The sequence below is a fragment of the Gallus gallus genome, chromosome 4 (genome assembly GCF_016699485.2).
Source record: "Gallus gallus isolate bGalGal1 chromosome 4, bGalGal1.mat.broiler.GRCg7b, whole genome shotgun sequence".
NCBI classification, from domain to species: domain Eukaryota; kingdom Metazoa; phylum Chordata; class Aves; order Galliformes; family Phasianidae; genus Gallus; species Gallus gallus.
In genome coordinates this window covers 13253266-13280905 of record NC_052535.1, presented here as the reverse complement: position 1 = coordinate 13280905, position 27640 = coordinate 13253266, and the positions used below count along the sequence as shown (strand labels likewise).

The window sequence follows — 27640 nt, the reverse complement described above, 5'->3', positions numbered from 1 at the left end:
TCCTTCCAAGCTTATCTCTGTCCAAGGACAAGCAGATGTCCATAAATACTGACCGAGTGTTGAGTGAGCAAATGTTAGAAGTTAACTAATTAGCAATATATGCTTAGCTAGCAAAAATTTATGCTTAGCCGACATCCGTATGTTTAGCTGAGCGTCAGGAAGATTGTGAACCTGAAGTACTCAGCCAATGAGGAACCAGGGGAGGAAGAGAAAAGCACTGGGTAATAGGGCATAAAAGATGCAACACTGTTTTCTGCATGTGCTCCTGCTTGCAGGACACCCGCTACTGCAATTGCAAATAAAATCTGCTTTATCAGATACAATCCTGATAAAGTTATTTGGATATTTCCAACAATAGGACAAGAGGAAGTGTTTTCAAACTAAAAGACGGAAGATTTAGACTGGATATAAGGAAGAAGCTTTTTGCAATAAGGATGCTGAGGCACCAGCACAGCTTGCCCAGGGAGATGGTGTATGCCCCATCTCTGGAGACGCTCAAGGTCAGGCTGGATGGGCTGTGAGCACCTGATGGAGCTGTAGGTGTCCCTGCTCATTGCAGGGGGGTTGGAGTGATGCCCAACAAGTGTCCCTTCCAACACACACAGCTTAGTGATTCTATGATTCTAAGGGGCTGTGCTTTGCCTCGGACTGCAGCTACCAGGTAAGTTCTGCGGACACTGAGGTGTCTCAGTGCAGGTGTACAGGATTTATCCTCTAATTGCATTAACCACAGAATTTCTAAATCTTCAGAAATAAAGGACTTGATTTTGCATTCAGAAACACTGATGATTTTAACAGAATTTGGAAGAAAAAAGAACAAGCCAACATAGTCACTCCCTAAATTCCCTTTTGGGAACAAAAGCGGAGACAGGCGTTTGCAGTTATTCTTTGGGTAGGTCCATCATGGAGGAAAAGGAGCCTGAAGCAGAGCAGAGGAAAACGGCTCCAGAACAGGCACAGCGAGAGGGAAAGTCCACAGCGCTTCACTTCAGTGGACATCACCGGATCACCTGCGAGCCCCTCAGAGCACCACCACAGCCCGGTGCTGGGCCCCGCGAGGAAACAACGGCACATCCTCTGCCGAGAGGCTCCGTGCACTGCCTCGTGGCCGCTGCCGGCGGATGCAGCACCGCGCACCTCCCCGCCGGAACGTCGGAGCAGCCGGGAGCGGCTCGGGCGCACGGCTCGCTCCTCCTTCTCCCGCTCGCTGCCGGAGCCGCGGGTCCCTCCGCCGCCGCTCGCTAGGTGGCGGCCTCGCCCAACGGTCGCGGCCGTTCCTCAGAGCCAGGCTCTCTCGTTCCCGCCTCGGGCGCTGCCCGCCGCCATCTTCCTCTGAGGAGCTGCCTTTCCCCGGGGGGCGCCGCGCGGACCGAGTTTGGGGGTTCGCCGCTTCAGCCCGTCTTGCAGAGAGCTGGGTGCCCGCCTGCAGCTTTGTGTTGAGGGAAGAAAGCGGCACGGGGAGTGGCGATGAGCAGCAGGCTGGGTCTACATCCACCTGTGCCCTTGGGCACGTCCTGTAGCGTTCGCATGGCCGCGTTGATGAGGTGCTCGCACACTGGTGGCGAGGTCCTGCGTGGCACACACTGCACTGACAGGTGTGCTTCTGAGCACATGGCACACACCGCACACAGCCGTTTGCTGCTTGTGTAGGCAGACGTCAGTCATGCTGAAAAATGCACATGAAGAGGAAACTCCCTGAGGCTTGCAGTGAAGACAGGAGTTCCCTTCTCTTTGAGTTGCCATTGGTATTCTGAGTGTTGTGTAAACATTAAATATTTAGAACATTGCCTGTAGCACTCTTGTTTCTCGGAGGGATTTGGATAAAGTCATTGCTGACTCAGGGTCATGAGAAAATCTCTCACATTGAACTGTTTTCCATTCTCTGTGCAGCTGAGACCTCTAGGAGCAATGTACCTCTGCAATGGGCTTAATTCATAACCTCATTTTACACCAGGAATTGGAAGGGCTTTGGTCAGTTTCTACATCACTTGTGGTCTATGGGATGCTGCTGCAGAAGTACCACTTGAGCCATATATAGGTTTCATCCCATCAGCCATGATGATAGGCAAACTACTTTACAAGGCGTCATGTTAAGGTGGAGTCTAACGATAGATGGAATAAGCTTTCTGCTGGAAATGGCTCCAAGCCTGTGCTTGTCAGACCTCAGTTCTGCAGCTCATCTCTGGTACTGATAACTCAGTAGCTACCTTAGTTTCAGATGTAAAACTCTTGGTTATTCTTCCCACCAGCTTCTGAAGTAAGAATTTCCAAGTCCACTTTAGGAATCTGCCTTGTGTTTTGGCTCTGGCCCTAAGTGGTTCTGCAGGTCACACAGAATGCTGTGGCTGTGCCAGGAGTTGAAACCAGGTCTCCTGAGTCATAGCCCTGTGCTCTTATTACTCTTATCCTAGTGCAATTGCCCAACAGTTTTACTGACAACCGATCTAATGTTCTGATCAGCAGCAGAACATCTTGAGTCATTTAGATTTCAAGATTGTGGATATTCCAAGCAGGCTTGTTTTTCTGCATCTAAATCTCCATCTCTAGTTTAATGCAATAAGCAATGACAAGGATGCTGTTCTTGTCCATGTATGCCTGGGAGTCTGTCCCAGAGTGCTTTGTCATGAAGTGGTAGCATAAAGAAAGTATCCTTTAGAAGGAGCTATGAGAAGGGCACAGGAGGACACGTTTCCCCTCATTTTTCCGGCACGTAACTACACTGCCTCCCCTTTCAGTTCCACTTCCCACCCAAAGGACAACCCATTCATTTGCAGAGCTACAAAAGCTTGGCCTCATCTCACTGCATTTGGCTCATCTTCCTGTTGTATGTGCACAGTAGTACATGGGTGGGCGACCTCATTTGAGAGTTGATTTCATTACAGATCAAGTGTGTTCCTCCCCTCACATATCTCATAGTTATCTTCTTCCCTGATGAGGACTTCTTAATTAAAGCATGAACAATTTGTGACAGAACAGCATTTTCCAAAGATTTTCTTTCCTGGGCACACAGATGCATTGTTCTCCAAAGACTAGGCTGGTAAGCTATTTATCATGACTCTGTTAATGCATCCTGCTCTAGATGTTGTTCAGCTTTCTATGCACTATTGCAAGAATCATATTTTACAGGCCGGCCTTAGATTTGGCTGTGAACAGATGCAGTATTCCTATTTTGTAGGATTTTTTTCCCACTCTCTCCTGTCAGGCTGCTGTACTGTGTTAATACAAGCTTGGGTTGGCTTTGCTGCCATACTTTACAGCAGAACTGAGGCCATATATGTCACAAAATTACATCTTTGCCCCATTCCTGTTCCCAGGGAAGGGCAGTTGTATTCCCTGTTCCACCAGCAACTGAGGACTCCTGAGGATCATACTGTCTGTGGGAAGAAAATCACTGCTTGCTCCAGTGTGCTCTACCAAACCTTGTCAGTCTTACAGAGATCCTACCTTGTGTCCCAAGAGTGCCCAGTCATGCAATGCCCACATGCTGCCTTTGGGATCCAAGCTAGCGCTGCAGACCTGTGCAGCTCAGTTCCCTGCACCATGTCCCACTGCCTAGTGTACACTGGAGGCTCTTAATCATGCTTCCTACATTCACATTTTTATAAGCTTCTAAGGCAACTAGAGCTGCAGGTCAGCCTAATGGGACTGATAAAACTCTGATGTAATTTAAAGTATTGCCATGGGGATGTTCAGACGACTAATGTGTTTTTGCAGCTCTCAGGAGGACCTCCCTGTGGTTATCAATGCTCTTATCATTCGGACATCTCTGCTTTTGAAGGTGGACAAACACTGATTGAGATGATGTCTGAAGACCAGCAAGCAGCAGGCCTGCAGTAGCAACTCCTGAGAGAAATTTTTAAAATTGCAAAATTTTATGACACACAGTAAGAGTGCATCTGAGAAAGTGACCAGGCTCATAATTTGTTGCCCGGGGCTCAAGAAGACCAAGATTTGAACACAGACACAAAACATCATTTCCAGTGATCAAAAGTCCTTCTCTGATTGACCCTCGGCCTCCCCACTTTGTTAGAAGCAGTGAAGCTGCTGTGAAAAATCGTTGCTGTGTGAGTGGCAGCCTGTGCCACTGAATGGACATGTTGTCAGGGACCATCGGGAAAAACCTTTTTCTCCAGAGCTCCAGTTGCATTCCTAGCTGTCATTCTTGTGGTAACTATAAGAACAGGGGTTTAATGATCTTAATGGCACTTCCCATGGCTGTATGTGGGTGCTAAAAGCACACTCTGAACACTTAAAGTAGAAGATGACACACGCACCAGGGATAGAGCACAGTCGTCAGAAGAAACAACTCAAATCTGTTTCAAACAGCTGTTCAGCTGCCAACATCCATTTGGGTGCACTGACTGGGAAGGCCTATGCATAAAATATATGAACTTCCAGCAGAAGTGACTTATTCATACTCATCTAGCATCCTTTACTGTCTCTTGCATTTTCACTGCTTTATACCACATTGGTGCTCCAGCTAGACACTGTCCTGAGCAAAACAGGAGGATGTCCTTGGGCAAAGGTGCTTCTTCACAGTGACAAACCACTCCAGTAAAAGCCAGCTGTAGCTGGTGGCCTAGAAACTGGAGTTTGGATGAGAGGGGTGAGAGAGGCCAAGGGGAGTGGATGTCACCACCAAAAGTCTCCTAAAGAGGGAAAATTTAGACTGGATATAAGATTTTTTATTTTTTTTTTTTTTCAGTAAGAGCAATGAAGCACTGGCACAGGTTGCCCAGAGATGTAGTGGGTGCCCCGTCCCTGGAGACACTCAAGGTCAGGCTGGACAGGGCTCTGAGAACCTGATCGAGCTGTAGGTGTCCTTGTTCGTTGCAGGGGAGCTGGAGTGATGACCTTCAAAGGTCCCTTCCAACTCAAATGACTATATGATTGAACAGTGAGAGGTGTTTCACATGCTTCAGTTGTCCCACTGCTCGGACTGTGAGCATGTCACTGGTGCTCCTGATGGCTGCTTGTTCCATCCAGAGGTAAAATGTGTCTTGCAAAATCTTTCATGCTCTTTGCCTCAAGGCAGATCAATAGAATTTGAGGTACTCAGTGCCTTGTTACACTCCAGTATTACCTCAAAGAGCAACATGAACTGAATGAAAATGTTTGCATCACGTAATATGTGCTTCTTGCAGGTTTTAAAGGAACGGAGACACAGACCCTGTGAAGTGGGATTTTTTCTAGGATCTGAGGGGAACAGTTTTATGTAAAACATTGATGAGAACTTGGAAATTTGGTAGACCTATTTCTGAATAGAAATAAAGATTAAAGATGAGTGATTATTGTTATTTTCAATGTCAAAGATGTGTATATGGTGATTAAAACCATACAGCGTTTAACATTACTCCTACTCTCTTATGCACAGTTGGTGTTGTAAGACTTAACACAAGGGGTCCAACTGTAATTCAGAGCATCACATAGAGACTGAGTGGGTGTTACTCATGTTAATAATATTGCAAACACAGGGCTGAAAGCCTACAGATTTCAAACCATTGGAGTTCTCTTACTTATTTTGGAGCTGTAATATTCAATATTGCTGACCTGGTGCCTTAAAAAAAAAGAAAACCGAAAACTATACGGACTTGTTTTCCAGGTGGTTCCCATCTGTTTGCAAGTGTGCAAGACCTGCATCATGGTAAAGGTGATGCTTGCATGGAGAACTATGCTTTTGAAGTTTAGGTGCACTTGGGAGAAAGATTGGGGCAGCAGAGCAGATAGCTGCTGTGGAAAACAAGGGACAGATCTGAGACTACCAAAGGAATTGTGTAGAATTTTTAGATTTGTTGACTCTTTTAAAGGTGTTTTATTTACAGAGAGAGAAGATTAAACTTCACCACATAACGACGGAGCCAGAGTTGATGTTACCACCCTGTTCAGCATAGAATCATAGAATCACAAGGTTGGAAACGACCTGCAAGATCCTCCAGTCCAACCGCCTTCCCATTCCCATTGGTACCACAAGCTACTAAACCATATCTTGTAGCTCCTCATCCAGACACCTCTTGAACACTGCCAGGGATGGTGACTCCACCACCTCCCTGGGCAGAGCATTCCAGTGCCTGACCACCCTCTGAGAGAAAAAGTTTCTCCTAATGTCTAACCTAAACCTCCTCTGGTACAAAGCATTTCACAGAGATAAGCTGACAGAGCCCAGTTGTATTCCTCTTGGTCTGGCTGCCACATTTTGGGCTGGAATTTAAGGCCAGCAACCACAGAAAACTTGGATCATGTGCAGCTGGCAAGCCTGACAGGCAAAAAGTGTGTTTTCCTTGATTAGAACCATACTGTAGAGCAAGCAATGGCTGAGCATCAAGTAATGGGGATTAAGTCTAGAGACCAGCCAAAGGTTTTCCAACTGGGCCAAAACGTCTGTTTCTGCCTAAACAACTGACACCACATAGGGCCAGCATGCTTAGACCTAGAGCTTTTGGAAACAAACACTGTTTTGCTGCTCTGATGAAACATTACATTCAGAAATACCTGACATGCATTTCTATATAAATCTGAGCTGGTGTAGCAGGAAGGCTGGACATCAGAAACTTAATTTTGTTCTTATTTACATGGCTGTAAATCTGTAATAATTCATATGTGCCAGTGGGATTCGTATTAAGACAGCAGCAGCATTTCCACAGGTTTCCGGCACCGGCTGTTGGTACCACGCTATGCCCATCTGGGTTTCCAGTGACTATCTAGAGTTTCTGGAATAGCTGTGATAGATGCACACAGTGGCGTGAGGGCTTAAAACCTGCCATTTCCAGAATATTTTCCATAGGCAGAAACACTAACTCATGTTTTTTAATCGATCTCATCTAATGTGCAGCTCCTCAAAAAGACAATAGAGTGCTTTGTTTGCTCTTGGTATGCAAGAAGGCAGAAGCAGAGTTTCTCTAGTTCTTGTTCTGCCTTTCTGTTAACATTTGCTTCAGTTTCAATTCATGCACATCCAAATAAAGGCTGTTTTTCTTCTACTGGTTTTATTCTGGGAACTTTTTTTAGTGTGGTCTTTCATTGCAAACAGTACTGTACTGTATGTGCTTTTTCTGGCCTGTTCAAGCATGCCAAGGTAATGACAAATGGGTGCCAGTAACTAGCCAAGTGGAGCGATATATTGGTAGCCCCAGTGCTGTTTGCCACTTGGCATAGGGTCTCTTCTGGATCTAGAGGGCAAAGAGCACAGCCCTCTTTGGACTGAAATGCGGTGACCATAGAAAAAGAAAGGATAAAGGGCTATGTCTGAGCATGTGTCTTTGGGAAGAATTTGAGCTCTTTCATGGCTACCTGGTCTACAGCAGGGATGAGCAGAGGTGGCTCACCACCTTCACTTGTAATTCTGCAGATGTCAAGTAGATACAAACACAAAGTGGCTTGCACTATATAATTAAATGAGGAGGTCTAAGCTGTATTTTTCAGGCTTAGAGAAAAATGCCATTGTCTTCACTGTGGTTCTGATGAGGTAGCTGTGGAAGCAGAACTTGAGACATTTTTCAAACTTGTGTGGAAATGCAGAACAAACACAGCATCTCAAATCTTACAAAGACTCCCAAAGGGAATGTGGGAGCAAAAATCCCATGCTGTTGAAATCTTGTTGCTAAGGAAGAGGTCAGGTTAAGGGCCAGATCCTGCTGGTTTGAATCCACAGTTTTGACTGAAGTTCTGCACATAAGGAAGAAGTTGCCCTTGGCTTCTCCAGATCTCCTACAGTGGGTCCCTTTAGTCAGAAGGATGGGTCCTTCACAGGTCAAGGCTGTTTCAGACAGGCAAATGTGGGTCATAATTAATTCAAGACAGTCACATTTCGCTGGTCTTTTTTCTGCATTTGTGCGAGTACAACCGGGATCGATTTAGGAAAGTCGACAAAGAAAAATGAACAAGTGCCACTGTAATTTATAAGACACAGTAAGCACACGCTTGGCAAAGAAAAGCATCAGAAAGGTTTTATCGGCCTAAATATTGAAACCAAATTTTATTTTTTGAAAATGACATTACACACATCTTGCAAATGTACATTTAGATGAGAAAACAATGAGTAACAAATATTGAGAGCAAAGCTATAAAGTGGACAGGTTCTCTGCTGCATGGCATTGCATTACAAGAATACTCAGACCTGGGATGGTTATTACAAGTGGTAAAAACAGTTCACAACACCTCACAAAAATGGATTTTTCTTTTTTCTAGAAAGTCAAATCTTCTAACAAAAGGAAATTCTGCTAAGGGAGAAGAGGCATGGGGAATAAATGCATGGATCAAGGTAGACTTTGTGGTTTTGAGGCAGGGTTTTGGGGGGGATTTTTAAGTCCATTTCTTACAAAATCCATCGTTATGTGTGACCCCCTGTCTTTTCCTAGCCTTTATTTCCTGTCCTCCTTTGCCAACAGAACCACGGCTATACAATAATAAGCCCTGTGTACTCAACCCAGAGCTTGGGAGTGTGGAGAAGGAGCTGCCTGCAGAACCCATAACAACGTAATTCCTATGTATCATCCACTATCTCCCCTCTGCTGTGTATCCAGAAAAATCAAAAAGTGCGTGCAAACTCTGCAAATCAGGGGCCGTGGGATGAGTCCCATGTAAAACAACCAGGTGTGGAAGCCACGGCCAATAGCCCACGTGCCACATGCCTCAGCTGCAATGGATCAGCAAGATCTCATTGTTTACCAGTGATGCAATCTTCCAAAGATTAACTTGTTCCCCAGTTCAAGCAGAGGCAACAGGTGATTGTTCTCCATCTGTTTTATCTTGAAAGAGTCTAATCAAAGTGCCAAGGCAGGGCGCAGTGAGAAGTAAGTTCCCCAAAAGAATCTGTTGAGAACTGCTTTTCAAACCTTATTGTATATCATTTTATTTATGCCCAAATCTGTACTTTACAACCACGAGAGAGACAAAGATAGAATAGAGAGGGGGAGAATCTTTCCAGGAGGAAAGGAAAAGCTAATTAAGAGAAGTACAAGACCATGCATTTACTCTCAAAAGCTTGTTCACGAGCAAGCTAACATTTCTAACACTACAACCACTCATCTACATCTGTTTGCTAAGTAATCGAGTTCTACCTACAACTAGGGAGCAGAAGGGTTTTTTCTTTTCTTCCCCCTCCCTTTAAAACGTCAATAAAAATGTTTTCTGTACAAGTTGAATGGCACAAAAGGTGGTTAAAATGCTAAATAACTCACCACAAATGGAGAATGCAAAATTAGTTGAAAACATGCATGGACTGTGTACAGGTAAGCAAGGAATCATTGGCATAAAGCTGCAATATATTACAAGATGATACAATTGAGATCTTTTGGCATAACCTCTGCTTGTTCTGTCCCTTTAAGAGAACTTCACATGAAAATTTGGAGTAAAGGGAACTCAAGTTATATACCCAAGCAGAAAGTTAACTATGGGCAAACACTGTTTGTCTGAAGAGGAAAGCATTTCCCCTCCCCTTCCACGTACTCCCCCAAAGTACAAAAGTCAACATAATGCTATGCGTAGCATTGCTGCAGGCTTGCCAAAAAGAAAGTTTAGATAGATCTGTTTTAGGAGAACAAATGCATCGTTTAAATGAATAGCTCTTTGTACAATGACATTAATTAAATACCTTACTATTTAAACCAAACCAAAATGAAATTTACCAATCCAACAAAACAACAACTCTTACCACCCATGTGTCCTCCAAGGTTATGTACACAGAGTTTAAAGTATACCAGCTAAACTTTAAACCCAGCTGCCCCTCCAACCCCCACCCACTGAATGGCAATAGAAAATACATTGTGGTCTCTCAGTTATACTATATTGCAGCTTCGTTATTAATGATGAAATCATACAAACTCAATGAATGACCTAAGACAGTAATCCGTGATCAGGTTCCAGTTCAGCTGCATATCTCCCTCCCTCAAAACCACTTCTGGGCAGACTGGTGGCTCACAGAGAGCTGCAGAGTGCAGGGCTATGAGTGAAGTCAGGTCACGCTCTTCAGAGAAGAGTGGCACAAAGAACTTGGGCTTATGTGATGAGAGCCACTTGCCTTAGCTTGAAATTTTATTTGTGATTAAGAAAATAGGCAAAGGCCGGCAACAGCAAAGTCAACAAGCTGATACTCCTGTCCTGTGCTTCTAGACTAGACCGTGTCATAGAATTCAGAATATCAAGGAGCAGAATTTGTTCAGAGAATAGATTTGTCTACACAGGCTTCTTTCTAGAAGACCCTGGATGTCATCTAAATTGATAATCACAGCTGTACTAGTACTGCCACGGTGGTAAAACTGCTTGGATCACACATAATTTAAATAAGAAGCAAACTAACAACAATTTTACATGTCAGAATTCAGCATGTAATTATAACTCACAGGCTTTCTTGTTCTTACATTCAATACTTCTGCTTCACCTTATCTATAAACACCAATTAACAGTGCAATTAGTTCTCTAGACATTCTTCTTAAGGAGACACATTGTTAGATATCACACTAAATCTGGGAAAAGCTCTTCTGATGTAAAGAAGGAAAAAAAAGAAAAAAAGCCATTTTGTTCTACCACCCATCAGTGACTGTGTGGTCAGCATGACAGGGAGACAGAACATCACTCCACTTCAACTGCCACCTGCAAAGGGAAGAGAACTAAAGACCCATCCATACCTGCTGTGCAGAGGTTGGAAGCCGATGGAGAAAAGCAGCCATGTTGGAATTTCCCAAAACAAAACATAGCCACAAAAACACCAATGTTTCATAGGGACTCTCTGAAGGTTAAATTCTTCAGTTCTTGAACTGGGCCTGGACCCCAGCTAGGGGTCCATTTGGCTCACTACAGACATTTCTTCAGTATGACTCTACACACGGGTTCCTCAGAAAATTGGGGATTCAGAATGAGGATTTGGTTTGGGTCCACCCTGACAAAGTGCCACCAACATGTTTCACCCTGACTGCATGTATCAGGCAAATCACTTTGCTCCACAGCTACCTCACTTTTCAAATGTGCCTAACGTTAATATAAACTTCCTATATATAGCTTAGGTATGTGTTAATCGCAAACAGAGATGGAAGAACCAGCTTGAATAAAATCAAAAGCAGCCTTGAGCTTAGATAAGTCACCTAAAAAAGAACTGAACCTTCCTTTTATGTTCAGAGACATTTGGTAATACTTTTCTCTAAAACTGAGCCAACCAGAAACCTCTATTCTGCTTGGCACTAGATGGGCTTAGGGCAGAAAAATACAGGAAGAAATAGAAATGCTATTTTCAATAAGCCTGTTGGTCTTAGGGCTTGTCTTGGTGGACTGAGGTGAGAGAAGGCAAGATAAAGACTCTCTAGGACCAGAAAATGTAGAAGAGACCTTGATTTGCTATGCTGCTTGTTTAATTTTCAGTCTTAAATGTTTTAAGATATCTCGTGAAATTATTTTAGCCTTATCATTAATTACAATAAAATTATAGAAAATATCTCCTATGTATAACTTTCTATTAGAGGTTTATAAAAGAGATCACTTTCTAGCTGGGGCCAATGTGATTTTTTCTGCAAAGTCTGCAGTTGTCAGCCAGGAAACTGAATCTGCACTTACCTAATCAATCACACAATAATTTCTGACAGTAATCAATCTTTGACATAGGAGACCATTCTTGGACCAAGTGGATTCAGCTCCTGTAATTACAGAGGAGCTTCCGCCTCTTTTAAACAACAAAGAATTAGGAGCGTTGGGTTTCGCTTGTGTTACACTGAGTGCCAGAAAATCTACAGAAACAAAGAGCTGCAATTCTTATGGAAAAAAAAAAAAAAGAATGGAAACTCTGAGAGCAAACAGCAAAAAAATGTATTCAAATAAATCACCTCTTTTGCCTTTTAGTATTAAATTCACAAGTATTGTAACTCCACTGAATTTAAAAGAAAGATTACCATGAGAAAACCAGTGTTAAACACGGATCCTCCTGTTCACCATGGCCTTTCCGTTGATTTATTGAATGTAACAGCTTTCACATATGTGGTTAGGGATTTCATGGACAAGATCATCATCAGCCCTTCTGCCTGCACAGCAATTCACAGTAACCTCTTCCAGAAGCCTGTCTGGACTTATCACCTTGGTACAACAGGGTTGATACTTCTTCCAGTTTGCTGCACTCCATGGGAAGGGCCAGGAGGTTCAGAGTTGCCCTCATTATCCTCTCACACATGTCTTGCAATTCCCCAGTGTGCCAGACCTGTACTTTTCTGAGCCAGTGCATGCTGATTAAGTTCTATTTCTGATCTAATAGGAAGGAATAAAAATAAAACCAAACTGTAGTCTGGTGCTGTCATTCAGCGAAGAGCTGGATTTTCCCTTCACCCTTTTAGAGATGACACAGACATACATATGCCAGCAGGAGAGAAAAACAGGGGCAGATGAGAAATTTCAAACCAAGTTCTTCAGCCTGCGGCCAAGTGTGACCTTCTTTCTGCCAGTGGGAGCGGGACACATGCTGTTGTGGCAGATAGCCTGCATCCTCGCATAGATACCTGCAGGGGCAATAACACTCTCGACATGCAGCCAGAAACCCCTGCTGCTTTTCTATCCAGACCCAAGCTGTAGATCCACAGCTTGCACTACCCCTTTTGTTTCTCCTTGGAGTTTCTTGGCTCTCATCTTTCTTTGTTCCCACACATCAATGCTGTTGATGTTTCCAGTGCACTGCCTCATGCTCTCCCTTCCATATGATTTTCTGTGGTGTTCAAGTTCATTTCATCACTCAGTAGAGATCTTGCAACAAATGCCCCCTACCATTCCTCTTGGAAACAAGTCTTTTTTCTTTGTTTACTGTGACAATAGCCATCATGGCATCCTTCTCTAACAGTGCAGCTTTCTTTTTTTCAGTTGACAGACTCTAAATGCTGCAAAGATTTGTTAATTCCCTTTGGGAATCCTCCTGCTTCAATTGTTTGAGTGGCAAACTGTCAGACCTAGGCAAGCTCTAAGCTGGCTTCAGAGCCAGTGAGTTACAGTTCACTGAGTGATAGAGCAAGAGCCAGAATAAGTGTGTTAAGCAGTGAAGACTGAAAGGCAATTCTTTCCCATGAACACTTTCTGAACAAGCAAGCTTTCAACAACAGGCCCACTGTTTTCTTGGTAGAAGGCCTCTGAAATCATTATACTTCTTCATTATTTAAAATATATGGCCTCCATTTCAGATGGTAACATGTGTTGCCCCCTGATACGTACATGTACAGGTAACAAAAAGAGGAGCAACTGGGGACTGTGTTCAGGCGAGATGTGGCAGCTCCAGATGAGAGAACTTGGTTGTTGGATGTGGCCTTGCACTTAGAGGCACTGCTGGCTCCCCCATTGGTTTGGGGGGAACTAGAAGTGGTGTGTCTGTTTTTCACCATTAGTAAAATAATGAGGCATTTTTACATCATGGTTTTTGGAGACTCCTGAAAAGTTGGGAGTTCCTGGAAAGACTTGTCTGAGAGAATGCACCATAATCTGCTTTTATAGGGTTGTCAAACTTCAGTAATAATTAATAAATCTTAAGAGCTAGCTCTTCTATAGCTCTGTATATCAGCTGATCTCAAAGCAGCTTACGGATGGAGATGAGTGCTATGTTCAGCTCTTTATGCACTGGGACAGCGTGGCACAGGGGAACTGATCTGCTCACAGTTACACCAAAGACCAATAGCTATGAATTCCCACTGTTACATTCACTAGGTTTGGTTCTCATTTGCCCAGAAATTCATCTACTGGATGAACATTGGTGTCAGTGTTTTTGACCTTCTTTAAACAGTGTCCTGATGAAGGGATAGTGGTCTGTGAGCCTAAAGCTCTGCATCTTCCTGTGAAGGAGTAGTACTCCTACTCTGCCCTACAATTAGGACTCTGTTAGAGCAGCTATGCAATCACATTGCTGGAAAAAAGCCTTTCCATCCATCCACTTGCTATCTCTGAGCCTCTCTCAAACAATAGGGATATTAACTTTTTTTTTTTTTTTTTTTTTTTTGTCAGCTTAGTCCCAGACCTGTGAACATCAAATGACTCAAAGCTTTCCAGAGGGAAAAAAAAATAACAACAGCAAAATAACACGGGGTCTATGGACATGCTGGCCCCAGGCTTTAACCTGCAGGCACCTAGGAGAGATACCAGATCTCAAGTTGGGGCAAAAAGGGAGGGTGAAGAATACCTGAATAACAGGGTTGGTAGCTGATGCAGCAGAACCCAGCCCACCCCAATCTATCAATGTTTAGTGGCTGCACTGTGAGACATAGAACTCAGCTTTAACATTTCTTGAGATACTGCAGAGAGGCCTGCTCAGGTTCATAGGGATGGGACAAAGGCATCAGCCAGAAGATGTCTGTGATCCTGGAGACAGTCACTTTCTAGAGCTGACTGCATAAAAGCAAGATGGGCTAATCATCTCAAGAGGCTCAAGAATTAATGTGTCCTGTCCACTTTCATTAGGGTCATTTAACCTAGGCCTTGTTGGTTATGTGTAGTCCTGCTACTGAAGCCCAACACATGTTGGAAGGCACTTAAAGACTTAACCTGCTTTGCCTCAGTACACCAAGGTGGTGATGATTCAGCTGGATCTCCTCTAGAATCTTGTATAACATGCTAATCCTGTTGCCTGAGCTACATCGTACTTTATCTACATTAGCAGAAAAAGATATTTATTCTGTGCCAGCCATTTGCTTCTACAAACAACATCACCAGCCCCAAATACCATTCTAATTTGCTTCTGTCAGTAACCAGAAAAATAATTTTGAGCCTAAATTACCGTTAAAGAAAATGTTTTGTTCTGTCTTGGTTGTGATCAGCACCTGTGTGATAAATACACCTCTATATAGCTTTTCTCTAGTTGTGTATTGTCTTAGCTTGTGGAGACACTTTCTTAACTAACTTTATACTTGTTTTACTTGGCATTCTTTTCTTCCTTTATCTAAAAACAATTCTCACTTGACCGTCGTCAAAGATATCTCTCCAATTGCCTTGAATGGATGTAGGGTGCCACTGAAGTCATAGCAAAATACACTTATGCGTTTACTACGATAAAAAAGGCTCATACTTTTAAAATCCACACCATACCCCTGCAGAGAGGGTGAAGCTTCCAGGGATAGCTGTCACTGGAATGGTGTTTTATTTTAGGGATTCAGGTTGGTGTTACAGAGCAATTTCAAAAGGTTTTCTTTGAGTTTTCTTTTCTAAGCAGAATTATTCTTCTGTTGCCTATGAAAATAGGCTTTTCAGATTCTGATAATACTGTAAATAATATGCAGATATGGGAAACACAGACAACAGAAGGCAAAAGTATTTCCATCTCCCACTGTAGAGTGGACCAAGGTAGAATTCCATTACCAAACTCTTTCAAAATTACTTCAAGGGGTAGAGACTTGGTTGGCTATCTAGTAGGTGGAAATGAACTAATTCCAATCTGACATCAAATGGAGATTTAACTCAGAAACTTCGGAATATAAATGCATTACAAGAGACAAAAATCCTAAGGCTCAAGAACTTTGCTGCACTGCCCTGATATTCTACAGCTGAGACCATCGCGGGAAGGTATGAAGACTAAATACATTGGTCTTTCTATGGTTGAAGGATATTGCTCTAATTCCTTACTAATGATTATATATGGAAATAGTTTTTTATATAATTTTATATGCAAATTTGATAAAATATACTGGATACTGAATAAATAAAGGTAGATTTTGAAGAAACAAAGCTCTGCATCAGCTTAAGAATCTCTCAAATTTGCTTTTAAATACTGAATTGTTTTAAATCAATATAGTCTTAATGACTCAATTAGTTTCTGAAAACACTAAAGGCAGCCTCATGGGGGAAATTAGATAGGGTTTTTACAGCAGAATTAATATGGCAAATCCTCACATCCTGTAGTGGTTTTTTTTATGTGCCTGCAAATGTAGAAAATATATAAAACGTAAACTCTTGAGTATATAACGGAATTGCAGTCATTTGCTCCAGGATCTCATAAGGTCTGGAATTATTACAGTACAGTGAAAGTAATTCCTAATTCATTCTAGTTCAGGAAAGCTTTCTGGCCAAACCCAAGCTTACATCTCATTAAAAATCAACAGGAGTAAAGCACGTGCTAAAATTTAAGCATGTCTTTAACTTCTTTGCTGAATCAAGGCTGTTCCTCTATTTAAATGACTAAAATATGATACCTGTGCATTATTTCTCTTTGTAATCAAATCTATGTTAGGGTTCCTACAAAGCCAAAAATACCTAGTGTTGAATGTACAGTACATTCCTCATGCATTTCTGTACAAGACCTCATGCAATAATGGCATTAATGCAGACTTAACAATATGTTACAGCTGAAATGCTCACCGACTTCTACTGCCTAAGCAGTTCTACCTATAAAACTGCTTTTTAAAACTTTGAGTTGGACCTCACACCCTGTTTTCTTTGTGGCTTTTGCAGGTTTGAATGGCTATTTTTCCCACTGAAGATATTTTCTTCTTTTAGGCCTTTTCAGGTTCCCTTGGTAGTGCCCTGAAGAAATTACTGGGCTCAGCCCCACCCCAAGATGGTCCTAGTGCAAAAAAAATCCTAAGGGAGTACTTGCGGGATGAGGTTTTAGATAACGTCACTAGGTACAGCACAGGAAGAAGGCCTAACTAATTTATTGGCATGCTCTACCAGGAAGAGCATATTAAAATAACCACTACTCGTGGCAGGAAGGAAAGGAATCACCTCTCAACAACAACCTTCACCACCATCCATCCAAAGGTTTATTTGACCTTTGGCATCCTGCTTTATTTTATACAAACTGAATTTGTGGGTATTGGATGGAAGCATATCTCTAACTCCTTTAACATCATCAACAACTCTAGCACTTGAGTCTGCTTATAGGCATCAAAGAATTGGGTTTTCCTGGTGGAAAGGTGGTGAGAATCTCAGGCTGAATAGCAAGAGAACCTAGATCTAATTTTATGGCTGGTCTCCTTGGTTGAGCAGGGACTCACAGGAAGGTGGCAGGACATGCTAACTGAGGCTGTGAAGGAAACAGCCTGTGCTGCAAAGTGACAGTACCTCTGCCTAGAGTCCAAGTCCATCATCCCTTAACAGGCTGAGCCATGGCTAGTAGTCAAGAGTCCCTGGAAAGGCTAAGCCTGGGGAGGGACTTTCAGATTTCCATCAACAGAACAGAGAAGAGGGTAAAAGCATGCCAAATATCTATCTCACTAGAGCTTTTACTAAGATAAATGATCTAATTAACAATATTGTTGGCATAACCATGGCCTTTGCTATCCCGATGCTTAAAAAAGCCTTGTTTTCTCAAGACTTGTGTCTACAGTAGCACCCTGTGGATTAAACAGTCAAAATTAGCATCCACAGCCAAATCTGCACCCAGAACAGTTCAGTACCTTCTGTTAGAGGATCTGAAAGCACTTTACAAATGCTAACCAACATTTGGATTCACAACCCCCAGTGAGGTAGAACAGTATTATCCACAAAGGGATGGGTAGACCTATTGAGGCACAGTGTTATCAGCAGTCCTGCTCCCCTTCAGACACTATATCTAGCAGTGCCAAAAGATTGAAGGAAGGTTTCCTGACTACTACACCTATGCTTTGTCCACAGTACTTTCCCCCATACTTCAAAGCTTCAACATGAGCCTCTAGCCTTCTGAACTGAAACCAGGTTTCTATATACAGTGGGTGAAATGTTCATTTAGCAGTTACATAGTCAGCAAATTACTCAATTAAATGAAGTTATTTGTGGGCACAAATGATTTCTTTCACAAAACTCTGTGTGTAAAAGACCATGCACTAAGACTACAGGGTGCAAAATTGGTGCATAAATCTGACCCCTTGGTAATTCCCAATTCTGTCCTCTCTCAGATACATCTTTTTAAAGTTGCACTATATGTATCATCACATGAACCTCTAAAGTCATAGCCTGCACAGATTGTTTCATATCAACAATGCAAGCAAACAAAATATGGAGTGGCTTTGGGAACAACCCAGCATTCATATAGCATCAAACATCACATTATAATTAATTCTAATCACAAGGGGTTGCAAGAGAATAAGGAATAGGTGTTTATGTTGAAACAAAGGCAAATAGAGCAAGAAAGAAATATTTGATTGCACAGATTTCCTTTAGGTAAAGTTCCGTAATAATCAGTTTCATCAAAAGCTTATTCCATGAGAAAGAGGCAATGCCAGCTAGCCTATAACAAAATTTCGGCGTAGTAAAAACCACCAGCCCTGCGTGAATAGATGAACTTTGCATTCCATACGAGTCATTACTGATTAATAAAAGCAAAAGGTTTCTCTAAATACAATAAGTTCGTTTTTGTCAGATAGAAGAGTTTCTTAAAATACGGGTTTTCGAGCACACAAAGTTCCATTTGTTATACAAGTAGAGAATCTGGCCATAGTTATGAATACAGAAGTGTAAAAAAAACAAATACATAGTCTTAAACATTACAAAAACTATCAAAACATTCAATATTTTGAACTGACTTTTTTTTCCCCTACAAGTGTCTGTTCTGGCAGTGCTGACAAGATTTCTAAACTGATCTGTTGTTATTACTGTTCTGCAGTTGGTTGGGGTTTTTTTTTGTTCATTTTTCTGAATGTGTTTTTTTAAACAAAACAAAATTACCAGCTTTTATAAAAAAGAAGGAGCTTGAATCTTTACTCCAAAACACAGATACAAGGTTTTCCTTTATAAAAAGTGTATTGATTTTTTTGCTATAAAAAGTGACCTGTAGGATGTCAGACCTGAAAACAAATTCTCACAGTGTTTTCAGTGTTGGCTGTTCACAAGGCATTACTTTTAAAAACAGAGATAGAGAGATACCATAGGGTGGTTATAAAAGTTTGTTACCAGCTAGCAGTGTTTTTGGACCATATGTGAAGCTGTTCAACTCTAGACAACTCAGCTGACTTACATTATTTTACTTAATTAACAAATCCCAATATTTAAACATCTGAAAAATCACTATTGCACTAACCTTACTTAGCATCTCATGTAATCATTCCTAATCTTGTTCAAGCTTCTGCTGGCATACTAAGCATCAAACTAAGAAGTCATTTTCCCTTCCTGCCCTGTAACAACAAAAACAGTACTAGTTAGTATGCAGGAGCTAAGATCAGGGCTGCAAACGAGGAACAAGCAAGCGTTGGTAGTTTGGACAGGTAGAGAGTTGTCAGAATTTGTCAGCAACAGATTGATTCACTCACTTCTGGGGGAGCCTTCCATTACTGTCTCTAGGAAAATTACGTATTTGCAGAAGAAGAAAAAACAATAGAAGAAAATGGGAAGTGCACAGGATCAGTGGCATAGCAGCCCAAAATTGCTGGCAACGTCCATTTTGCATCCCTAAAACTCTGCTTAAAAGAATGGTATCCCTCTATCTCTATAGACTGGTAGGTGTTGATTTGTGGTACAGAGGATAAATCACAGAAAAAAAATGACATATAACTGTGTGTCCTTTGATTTGAAAGCACCAGTCACCTATCTGCTTAGTTTGGCAGAAGTACTCTACTGTATCTTAAACATAGCTTGCAGTACGGACTATTAACGTCATGTCGCTTTACATGGAATCTCCAAGGGAATCAGAGTCATCCAAAGACAGAGGCAGATACAAGTCCTGTAGGAAGAAAGAAAAAAAATGTTAACTCACACAATCAGTTTTCACCTTTGGTCGTGCAAAAGGAGACAGTTGTATGGTCCAGTTCTGTGCACTTCAGAGGGACAGAGTGGAATTCACATGTACTGGTTACTGGATGGTTGCCCAGTTACTTTGAGGCTAAAATAAGGATAATTGCAGAGTGATGGAATGTGCACCTTGGTACTAAAAAAAGATGATTGTTCAGTGACAAGTTTGAGAAGAAATTTTTTATCACTTCTGGATCAATGCGTCCATTGCAGCACATGCATGAAGGAGCAGAAACCTTCCTTAAAGAGATCTCTCTGAACTTAAGTCTAATGAGTATTACCTTTATTTGACAGCTACCCTTAGGAAAAATCTCTAGGAAAATCACTTCCCATGATGTATTCCTTATTTTAAGCCATTTTTGATCATTCAGAAAGCTGTTCAGAAGTTAAAAGCATCATGCCAAGTTCGCTTTTTTTTTATCAAATACTGAATTTAAAGCTTTCCCAGGGCCTCTTTCTGAGTAACCATTTTATTTCTCTTCTTTGAAGCTCTGCATGGATCTAGGTAGACAAACCTTCTTAAGGACTAAGGCTATCTTTGGGTTTTTTTGAACTCTGACCCCCACATGAAATAACTGAGCAACATGAAACAAAGCACAAATACACAGAAAGGGAATTCACAACCATCTTAACAGAAGATGAGGGGAAAAAAAAGAAATGTGATTTCATTGTAAGTGGGAAATTGCTCCTGGGAGGAAAACAATGATGCATGAATAATCGGGAAACCTAAAATGCTACATTCATGTTTTCTGATCGGCTTAAATTAGTGGAGAAGCTTATAGCTGCCTTTAGCAGTCATCATCTGTTATAAATGTTGTAGGGCCTTCACTGGGAAGGTCATAAGTCAGCCAGCTGAAAACATACATAAAACATAACAGAAGGTGAGTTTTACTTGTCTTTACCAGAAGACCAATCCTCAACTCCAAAGCCCTAAATCAGGTAGTGTTTGGGAAGTATTTTAGGTCCTTGGCTGCTGAAGAAATGAATGCAGATTATAGCATTACTTTGACAGAAATACATACAAGCAATTGCTGAGAGCAGACTATGGGCCAGATCCTGTTCTCAACTAAAAATTAATAATAAATTTGGAACCACTGTGTTACATTGGTTCTCCTTAGACTTTAAACTGAGCAGCTGAGACCAGAGTGAAGACCTGAGAAAAACAGGGATTTCATCTGGATTTAGGTATACCTCTGTTAAAGGCCACGAAAACAAAGATGAATGACTACAGGCTTTCCATATCTTGTAAATATTTTAAAGATCTGATCTTTGAGAAGCCAAATTCCACTCCAGGCTTCCCCAGTACCATTCAGTCCCATGTCCAATGTGGTTCAAAGTCTTACATGCTAGAGTTATAATCTAAAGCCCATTGGACTATCAGGGATACTTCACAGAGACTTTACTATGCTTTATTCCACCACCTAGCAACAGCAATCCAGCATCTGCTACCACTCTTCTCTTTGAGATAAACCATAATCCTCCAGCAAAATCGGTTCCACTTGTGCAATCTAGTCCACAGGAGGTGAAATGTGGCTAGCTGACTGCAAAACCTCACTACCATTAGAACTGTTTAATGAGGCTTCCAGTCTTCCACAGTTTCAAGGAAATGCTTTCAAAAGCATACTTGGGCTGAGGTACATTCTGATTACTAAAGCAGAAATCCCACTGACCTTCGTTCATACTTTAAATTTACATGCAAATTCCACTTTTTATATCAAGAAAAAGCTGTTCAAGAAGGAGAACAGCAACACTATAGCTATTAGAGAAATGAGAAAGCCCACAGAAATGACAAAGTGGATTCAGTATAATAATAACAGAACTATGAAAAGCTGTACTACTTCTGTACATTTTAAATAAATGAATAAACTATGAGACACCACAGGCTTACTCATCTCTACTAGGATGCCAGGCTATGCATTAGATGCTCTGGATATTCCCAGGAAAACAGTTACTGTATCAGAATACAATTACTACACTGGGAATAAAAAATCACATTTCCTGCAAAACAGAGCATTGCCTAAAATCATTTTAAAAATCACTGAGAAGCAGCATTAAAGTAACGCCTTAGAGCTTCAGTTACTTTTGCATTTCTCCACTGTTTAATGACCTAGACTTGCCAACACCTATGGCCTTTCAAGAGATGAGCACTGATATGAAGTTATGTCTATCCATGACTTGTGAGCTTTTCCAAATGATACAAATTTAGGCCCAAGTTATCTTTTCTGATCTGTACAGATAATCTTCAGCACACATTAATAACTCCAACAGGAGGAACAGCTCAATGACTTACTGTTCTTATCTTGCTATAGGCCAAAGTGACAATTCTTTTAGGTAATGAGAAAAATTCTCCACTGTTTCACTTGAAGGAGATGTGTTTCAAGAAAATAAAGACTTTTTTTTAACTGCCTGGTACGTCTGAGTAGACTAAGGAAAAAACAGATGTAGTAAGGTATAAGAAACGTAATACCTTGTGCTTACGGAGACTCCCTGGGCTGGTAGGTGTGGAGATTGGGGACTGCTTGGATTTGGGCGTAGACAGCTGACTGCTCGAGGTCCCATTTGCTGTCAGAAAACAAGACAGAAGCTAGCAGTCAGACAATAAAAAGGAAGATCATTTCTCTTCTTTGGGGAGATGGAAGATATCCAAACAGTCAATATAGAAACACTGTAGTTTATTCATGTGAGACAGGAGGGGAAAAAAAACAACAACAAATGAACAACATGACTATTCATCCAACTTAAGGCTTTCAGCTGTTCAGAATAGTTGGCTGTAAAAGACAGTGAAATACAAAATACACTGAAGAAGCAATATTTTACACTGCAAATATTTATCAAATTGATCCATGATATACATCAACAGAAAAACAGAAAGACAATTTCTGTGCTTTCAAACAGTTTAACACAATTGAAACCACATGGAAAAAGCATGAGAGGAAGCCAGAGGCTGCAGATATCCTGGATCCTACATAAGAAACGTTAAATGGCAAAGACACACATTAAAAATTAGACAAACAGCTGTCTGGAATGCCCTGGATGGAGTTAGCTGTGACAGAGATTAAACGACTAGAAGAGCCCTTCTGAAGCCCTGGTGTAAGCACAGCATAGGATGACCCTCTTCACCTTGGTACCAGGTGATACCTACAAGAAGCCAGAGCTGACCCTGCCACTCGTCCGCTGTCTGTGCCAGCTTGTGAAGAAGTGAGCATGGTCCAACAGGGGAGGAACAGGAAAATTGCAACAAGTGAAAATCCTCTTTCAAAGACCAAAATCTGGCCTTTAAGGGTGCTCTGTTTGTTCACTTTTTTTGGAAGAAAGCATAGTTAACCCCCGTGCTTCTATTAAAAAAACAGTCCATTAAAGCTAAACAGCTCTAGGAAGGGTTATTCTTTGGGGCCTGGTAGTCAAAGTGAAGGAGCTGAGGTCTGTATCCGTCAGCTATTATCTGTGTGTTGCACTAAAAAGGAACCAAAGTAAATAGCATATTTCACAGAAAAGTGAAGACAAACAACATGTTATCAAGATAAATGATTATTTTCCTACCATTGATGTCCTCTGAAGAAAGCTAATGCCTTTGATAATTTCAAAGTGTCATGCTACATATTTCATAAAGACAGAGTTGCTCCTAGAGAACTTCATATGTTGCATATCAACTCCAGGGATACAGACCCTCCTCTTGTTACCAGGGGCTGTAAACATAGAGCTCCTTTGGGACAAGCAGTATTTCCTGAGGGAGGGAAATGCCAACTCGTGCTGTCTGTGTCTCAGTATATCATTTTCTCCGGTCTTTTATTTTTGCAATCCAATCTGCAGCAAGCTGGAGGCCTTATGAGCATTAAACTACACATCTCAGTCAAGTGTACAGAAAGTGACATTTTGAAAACCTACTCCAGATGTTAACATATTCAGCACAAGCCACAAAACTCAACACCAAATACTCTGTCGTTTCCTTAAATGGCAATGATGTTGCCTACCCTCCAGATAAGTATACGTGTCCCTACCCCTTTAAAGAAAGTATTTTTAGTTATGTAGAGTTTCACACAGAAAGACAAGCTTATAATGGTCCTGGCTTATTGTCCTGATTTCTAATTTCCCATTACCTCTGTACATCATTACTCCAGCTGCAAAGGCACGTGCACAGGAAGACAGATGATTTCCATGTATAGGACTCACACATTCAATTGTAATCACTGAATGTGCAATTAGATACTTGCAATTAAACAAGCATTTGAGTGTCTGGAGGAGACCTAAGAAATGTATAAATATCATACAGTAACAGTGATGTGTGCAAGTGTTGTATTTCGAAGAGTGAGATCAGGAAGAACTGATATAAGTGTAACATCAGAAAGCAGGGCAGCAATAAGTACCTGCACCCACCTTGTAGCATCTCCTCATGTCCACTGGCACAGAAAGTGGACACAAGAATTAGGACATCTCTGAAGTTTTTTGAATTTAATTCTTAAACACAAAAGCATATCTCCTACCTCCATATCTACAGACATGCACAGCAGCCAGTGGGGCTAAAACATGTCTGGTCTTTATATCAGGGCTGTTTTCGGAGTCTGATCCCAACCAAGCAGACATATGTTTAACCTCAAGTGCATTACTTTGGGGAACTGCTCTATGGACACAGTCAAGCATAAGCTCTATTAATCACCTCCAGCACCCAATGACAACCTGGCTTGGCCTCAGGACTGCAGGATACTCTAGAGCTTAGCCTCCGAGTTCAGACTCAGCTGGAGGTGTTCAGCCTGTTTGCTGTTCCTACAAGAGAAGCTCCATCTTTTGCAAACCATTCAGTATGTAAAAAAAAACCAAATAAATCACCGGAGCCAGGGCCAAACTGGTATTTCCTACACAACATGTGTTATGTTCCTTCTTCCTTCTCCACTGATGAACAATTACACATTGGAACTGAGATATCTTTTTGCCACTACAGCCATAGACTTCCTGCTAAAACTTTTGGCTTCATTAAATCAAGTTTTTTTCTCATTGTGAAAATATTCCTGAGGGACTAAAATCTGTAATTTGCTTTTTTAAAACTCATTTGTGGTTGGCTCTTATGTCCCTGGTATCTACCTCATTATTCTCTGGGGCAGCAGCTTGAGTCTCGCTTTAATGCTCTGCCATCTTCCTGTGAGAAGGAGGGAGGCAGTGAAGGTTGTGAGCATCACTGGTGTAAATGCAGAAATCATACATCTGGTTTTAAGTAAGTGTAAAGAAACATGTTGTAAGCCAAGGGACAAAAGAAGAGCTACAGGCATGTTAAAGCAGCTCAGACTTAACTGATGCTTAGTGAAGTGAGACCTCTGTCTCCATATCCACTGCTTCTATGTTTTAGGCACTAATGGAAAGAAATGGTTTTTTCCCCATTACAAATGCACCTCACCAAGAAAATAGATATTCCTTAAAAGATGTTAGAAATAATGAATAAATAAAAAGATGTTAGAAATAATGACTTATAGATAATTGGTTTACAGATTGACCCTTCACCTACGTGTTCTACCCAGGCCATCCCTTATAGGCAGGAAGAAAAACTAGTTATAGAACCCCAGAAACTGTTACACGTTGTCACTCTCAAAGTGAATTGTCCTCGAGCTTGGTGGGGAAAAAAGTGGAGTTCACTATTTGCCATATAATGAAGGCAATTTAGAAAAAAAAGTAAGTGACTTTAGGTTTTCTACTGAATATGATGTAGGTCATAATAGTACTAATATGATCTGTATTAGCTGGAATCCATCTCTACTTTCTAAAATCCCTTTCTTTATTTCCAGTTATCACTGAACCCGAGGCAGGAAATAATCCTTTCTAAGATGAAAAATGCCACAATTCTACAAAGAACCCAAATTTCCCCATCCACAAACAGGAAGACTGGGATAACAGCTAACAGTCACTGTGCAGCAAAAGGATGTAATTGCTGCAGGGAAGGACAGAAATTCTCTAATACAATGAGACTCTCAAGTGCTACAGCAGGGATATTAATATTTTATAAGTACCAATGAAAAAGCAGATGTGACATCCAAATCAGAAATTCAAAAAGACAGATGTACAAGGGCTGCTCTGAAAGTAATGCCTCCTAATTTATTACATTGGCCCATGACATCAGAGGTGGATGTTGGTGGTATGGCAGTAGAGTTTGAACCTTCCCACCAATATCCCGTTATGTTTTGTTGTCATGTGTGTGTCACTGAATTCCTCCATGTAGAAAAAATGGCACCCACTGACATTCATTGCTGAATGATGTTATGGAGACATTTGCTGAACATTTATGGAGAACCAAGCAGTGGATGAGAGCACAGTGAGGTTGTGGGTGGTGCATTTCAGCAGCAGCGACAGTGACAGTAGGGCACCCCTGCCGGTGCAGATTTGTAGAAGCGCAGCATGCAGGTGCTTGTTCATGGCTGGTGAAAATGCACAGCTGAAAAAGAGTGTTTTGTAGCTAAGAATTTGCTCTATCAAATAGTGTTATTGTACTATTTGTTGTAGTTTCCATACAAATAAAACTGCATTACTTTCAGAGTGACCTGTGTATATCTTTATAGATATTCACATGGAATTTTGCAGCAGGAGGAGCAACAATTAAGGAGCCTGGTTTAATTTTCTTTGTATTTGCTAATGAAGAACAGTATTCATAATCAAACTTGCATACGCTTCCTTTGAACTCAAATGCAAAGAAATAAGATGAAAAGAGCAGATCCCAGGTGTTCCTCCACTGAACTCCAATGATGACTCACTGTAGCTAAGGATCTCACATAAGCTTGGCTGTTGGAAACCACTCTTTATAACTGGCTTTAATTTGACTTTTTTTCCTGTCACTATTGTTTGTCTATTACATCTTAATTATTTCATAGTATTTGCTTTGGAACCTCCATTTGCCTTAAAGCTCCTTTGTGCAAATGACACTTCCTTTGATTGCAAAATGTATGTTATGTTTTTTGAAAGGATCCATGCCTCCTTCAGTTCACAAGATAATTTGTACTCAAGAGATAAATAAGGATTGTCCAGCAAATGAGAGCGAAGATGGAGAACATAGCTTCCTGTCCTGTTCAGATGGCTATGAGAGATCCAGGTAAACTGAATTCTCTGCATGCCCCTCCCACAGGTATTTTAGCCAAAGTTCTCATATATTACTGTTTCTTGAGTACTGCTCAGGCTTGCTTGGCTGATTGGAGCTCTGGATCTGAATTTACAGCAATGATAAAGCACCATGACCTCTAAACGAGGTTAGTGATGTTTCTATCAATGAACAGAACTGGAGATAGCAAGGACCAAAGATTACAATAAGGGTTGAAATCTGTGGAGATACCTCTTTTTCTCTCAGCTTAGAAAACATGGCTAATGCTCCTTGCTCCACTGAGGTTCCCAGGGTTCTATGAATGAATTTCTGATTTGGGGAGCACATGCTTTTGTATCACAAGAGAAGAAAAACATGGAATACAGGGATAATTTTGTCCAGGTCATGTTTTGAAGAATCGCCAAGGAAATAAGAGACAGAACAACCAGAACAAGGAGAGCACAAAGCCATCGTAGAAATAACAGCGCATTTAGTGAGCGCAAGCCATCCTGCCCTGCAGGGCAGAAATGCAGGCAGTCTCTTTATAAAGACTCCATTGCAGCATTTATTTAGGAGTGGAAGAGTTTAGACTGCACAGGCATCCTTCTCTCAGGCACCTCCTAACAGTGCACTCAGCTCTGCGCTGTTGGCGCCCGTTTTTAATCACGTTTGGTGAGGGTGATCTGTCTGCTGGATGAGTACTGTGGATTGTCAGCTAGCAGAAAGTAAGTAAGTGCAAGTGGGATTACAAGCTGCTCTATCTTATGTGTGATCCAAAAGACATCTGCTGCCTTTTTAACATATTCATAGATAATGACCCCGGGGAGCCAGATCTGCTCTCAGGACAGACTGACGTTCTGTATCTGTTTTGCTAATTGCTGCTGCATTGTGAGTATGCTTTTGTCCCTCTGTCCAAACTCTCCCATTAGAGAAGTAAGAAATGAAAGTCCT

At 41.5% G+C, this 27640-nt stretch overlaps 1 protein-coding gene across 4 annotated transcripts in view; it reads right to left on the bottom strand.

Annotated features, from left to right (window-relative positions):
• Positions 1 to 7942: 7942 nt before the first annotated feature.
• The window catches only part of DCX (doublecortin), an 82942-nt gene continuing 63244 nt past the window's right edge, over positions 7943 to 27640 (bottom strand). For 2 of the 4 annotated variants that reach the window (XM_040698671.2, NM_204335.4), the window contains exons 6-7: positions 22103 to 22200; positions 7943 to 19570 (exon numbers count right to left, since the gene is read on the bottom strand). In XM_040698671.2, coding sequence (XP_040554605.1) covers positions 19514 to 19570; positions 22103 to 22200 — 155 coding nt within the window. In that variant the 3' untranslated portion in view covers positions 7943 to 19513. The remainder of the gene's footprint in view (positions 19571 to 22102; positions 22201 to 27640) is intronic. The other 2 variants (NM_001397446.1, NM_001305674.3) reach the window with 1 other exon arrangement.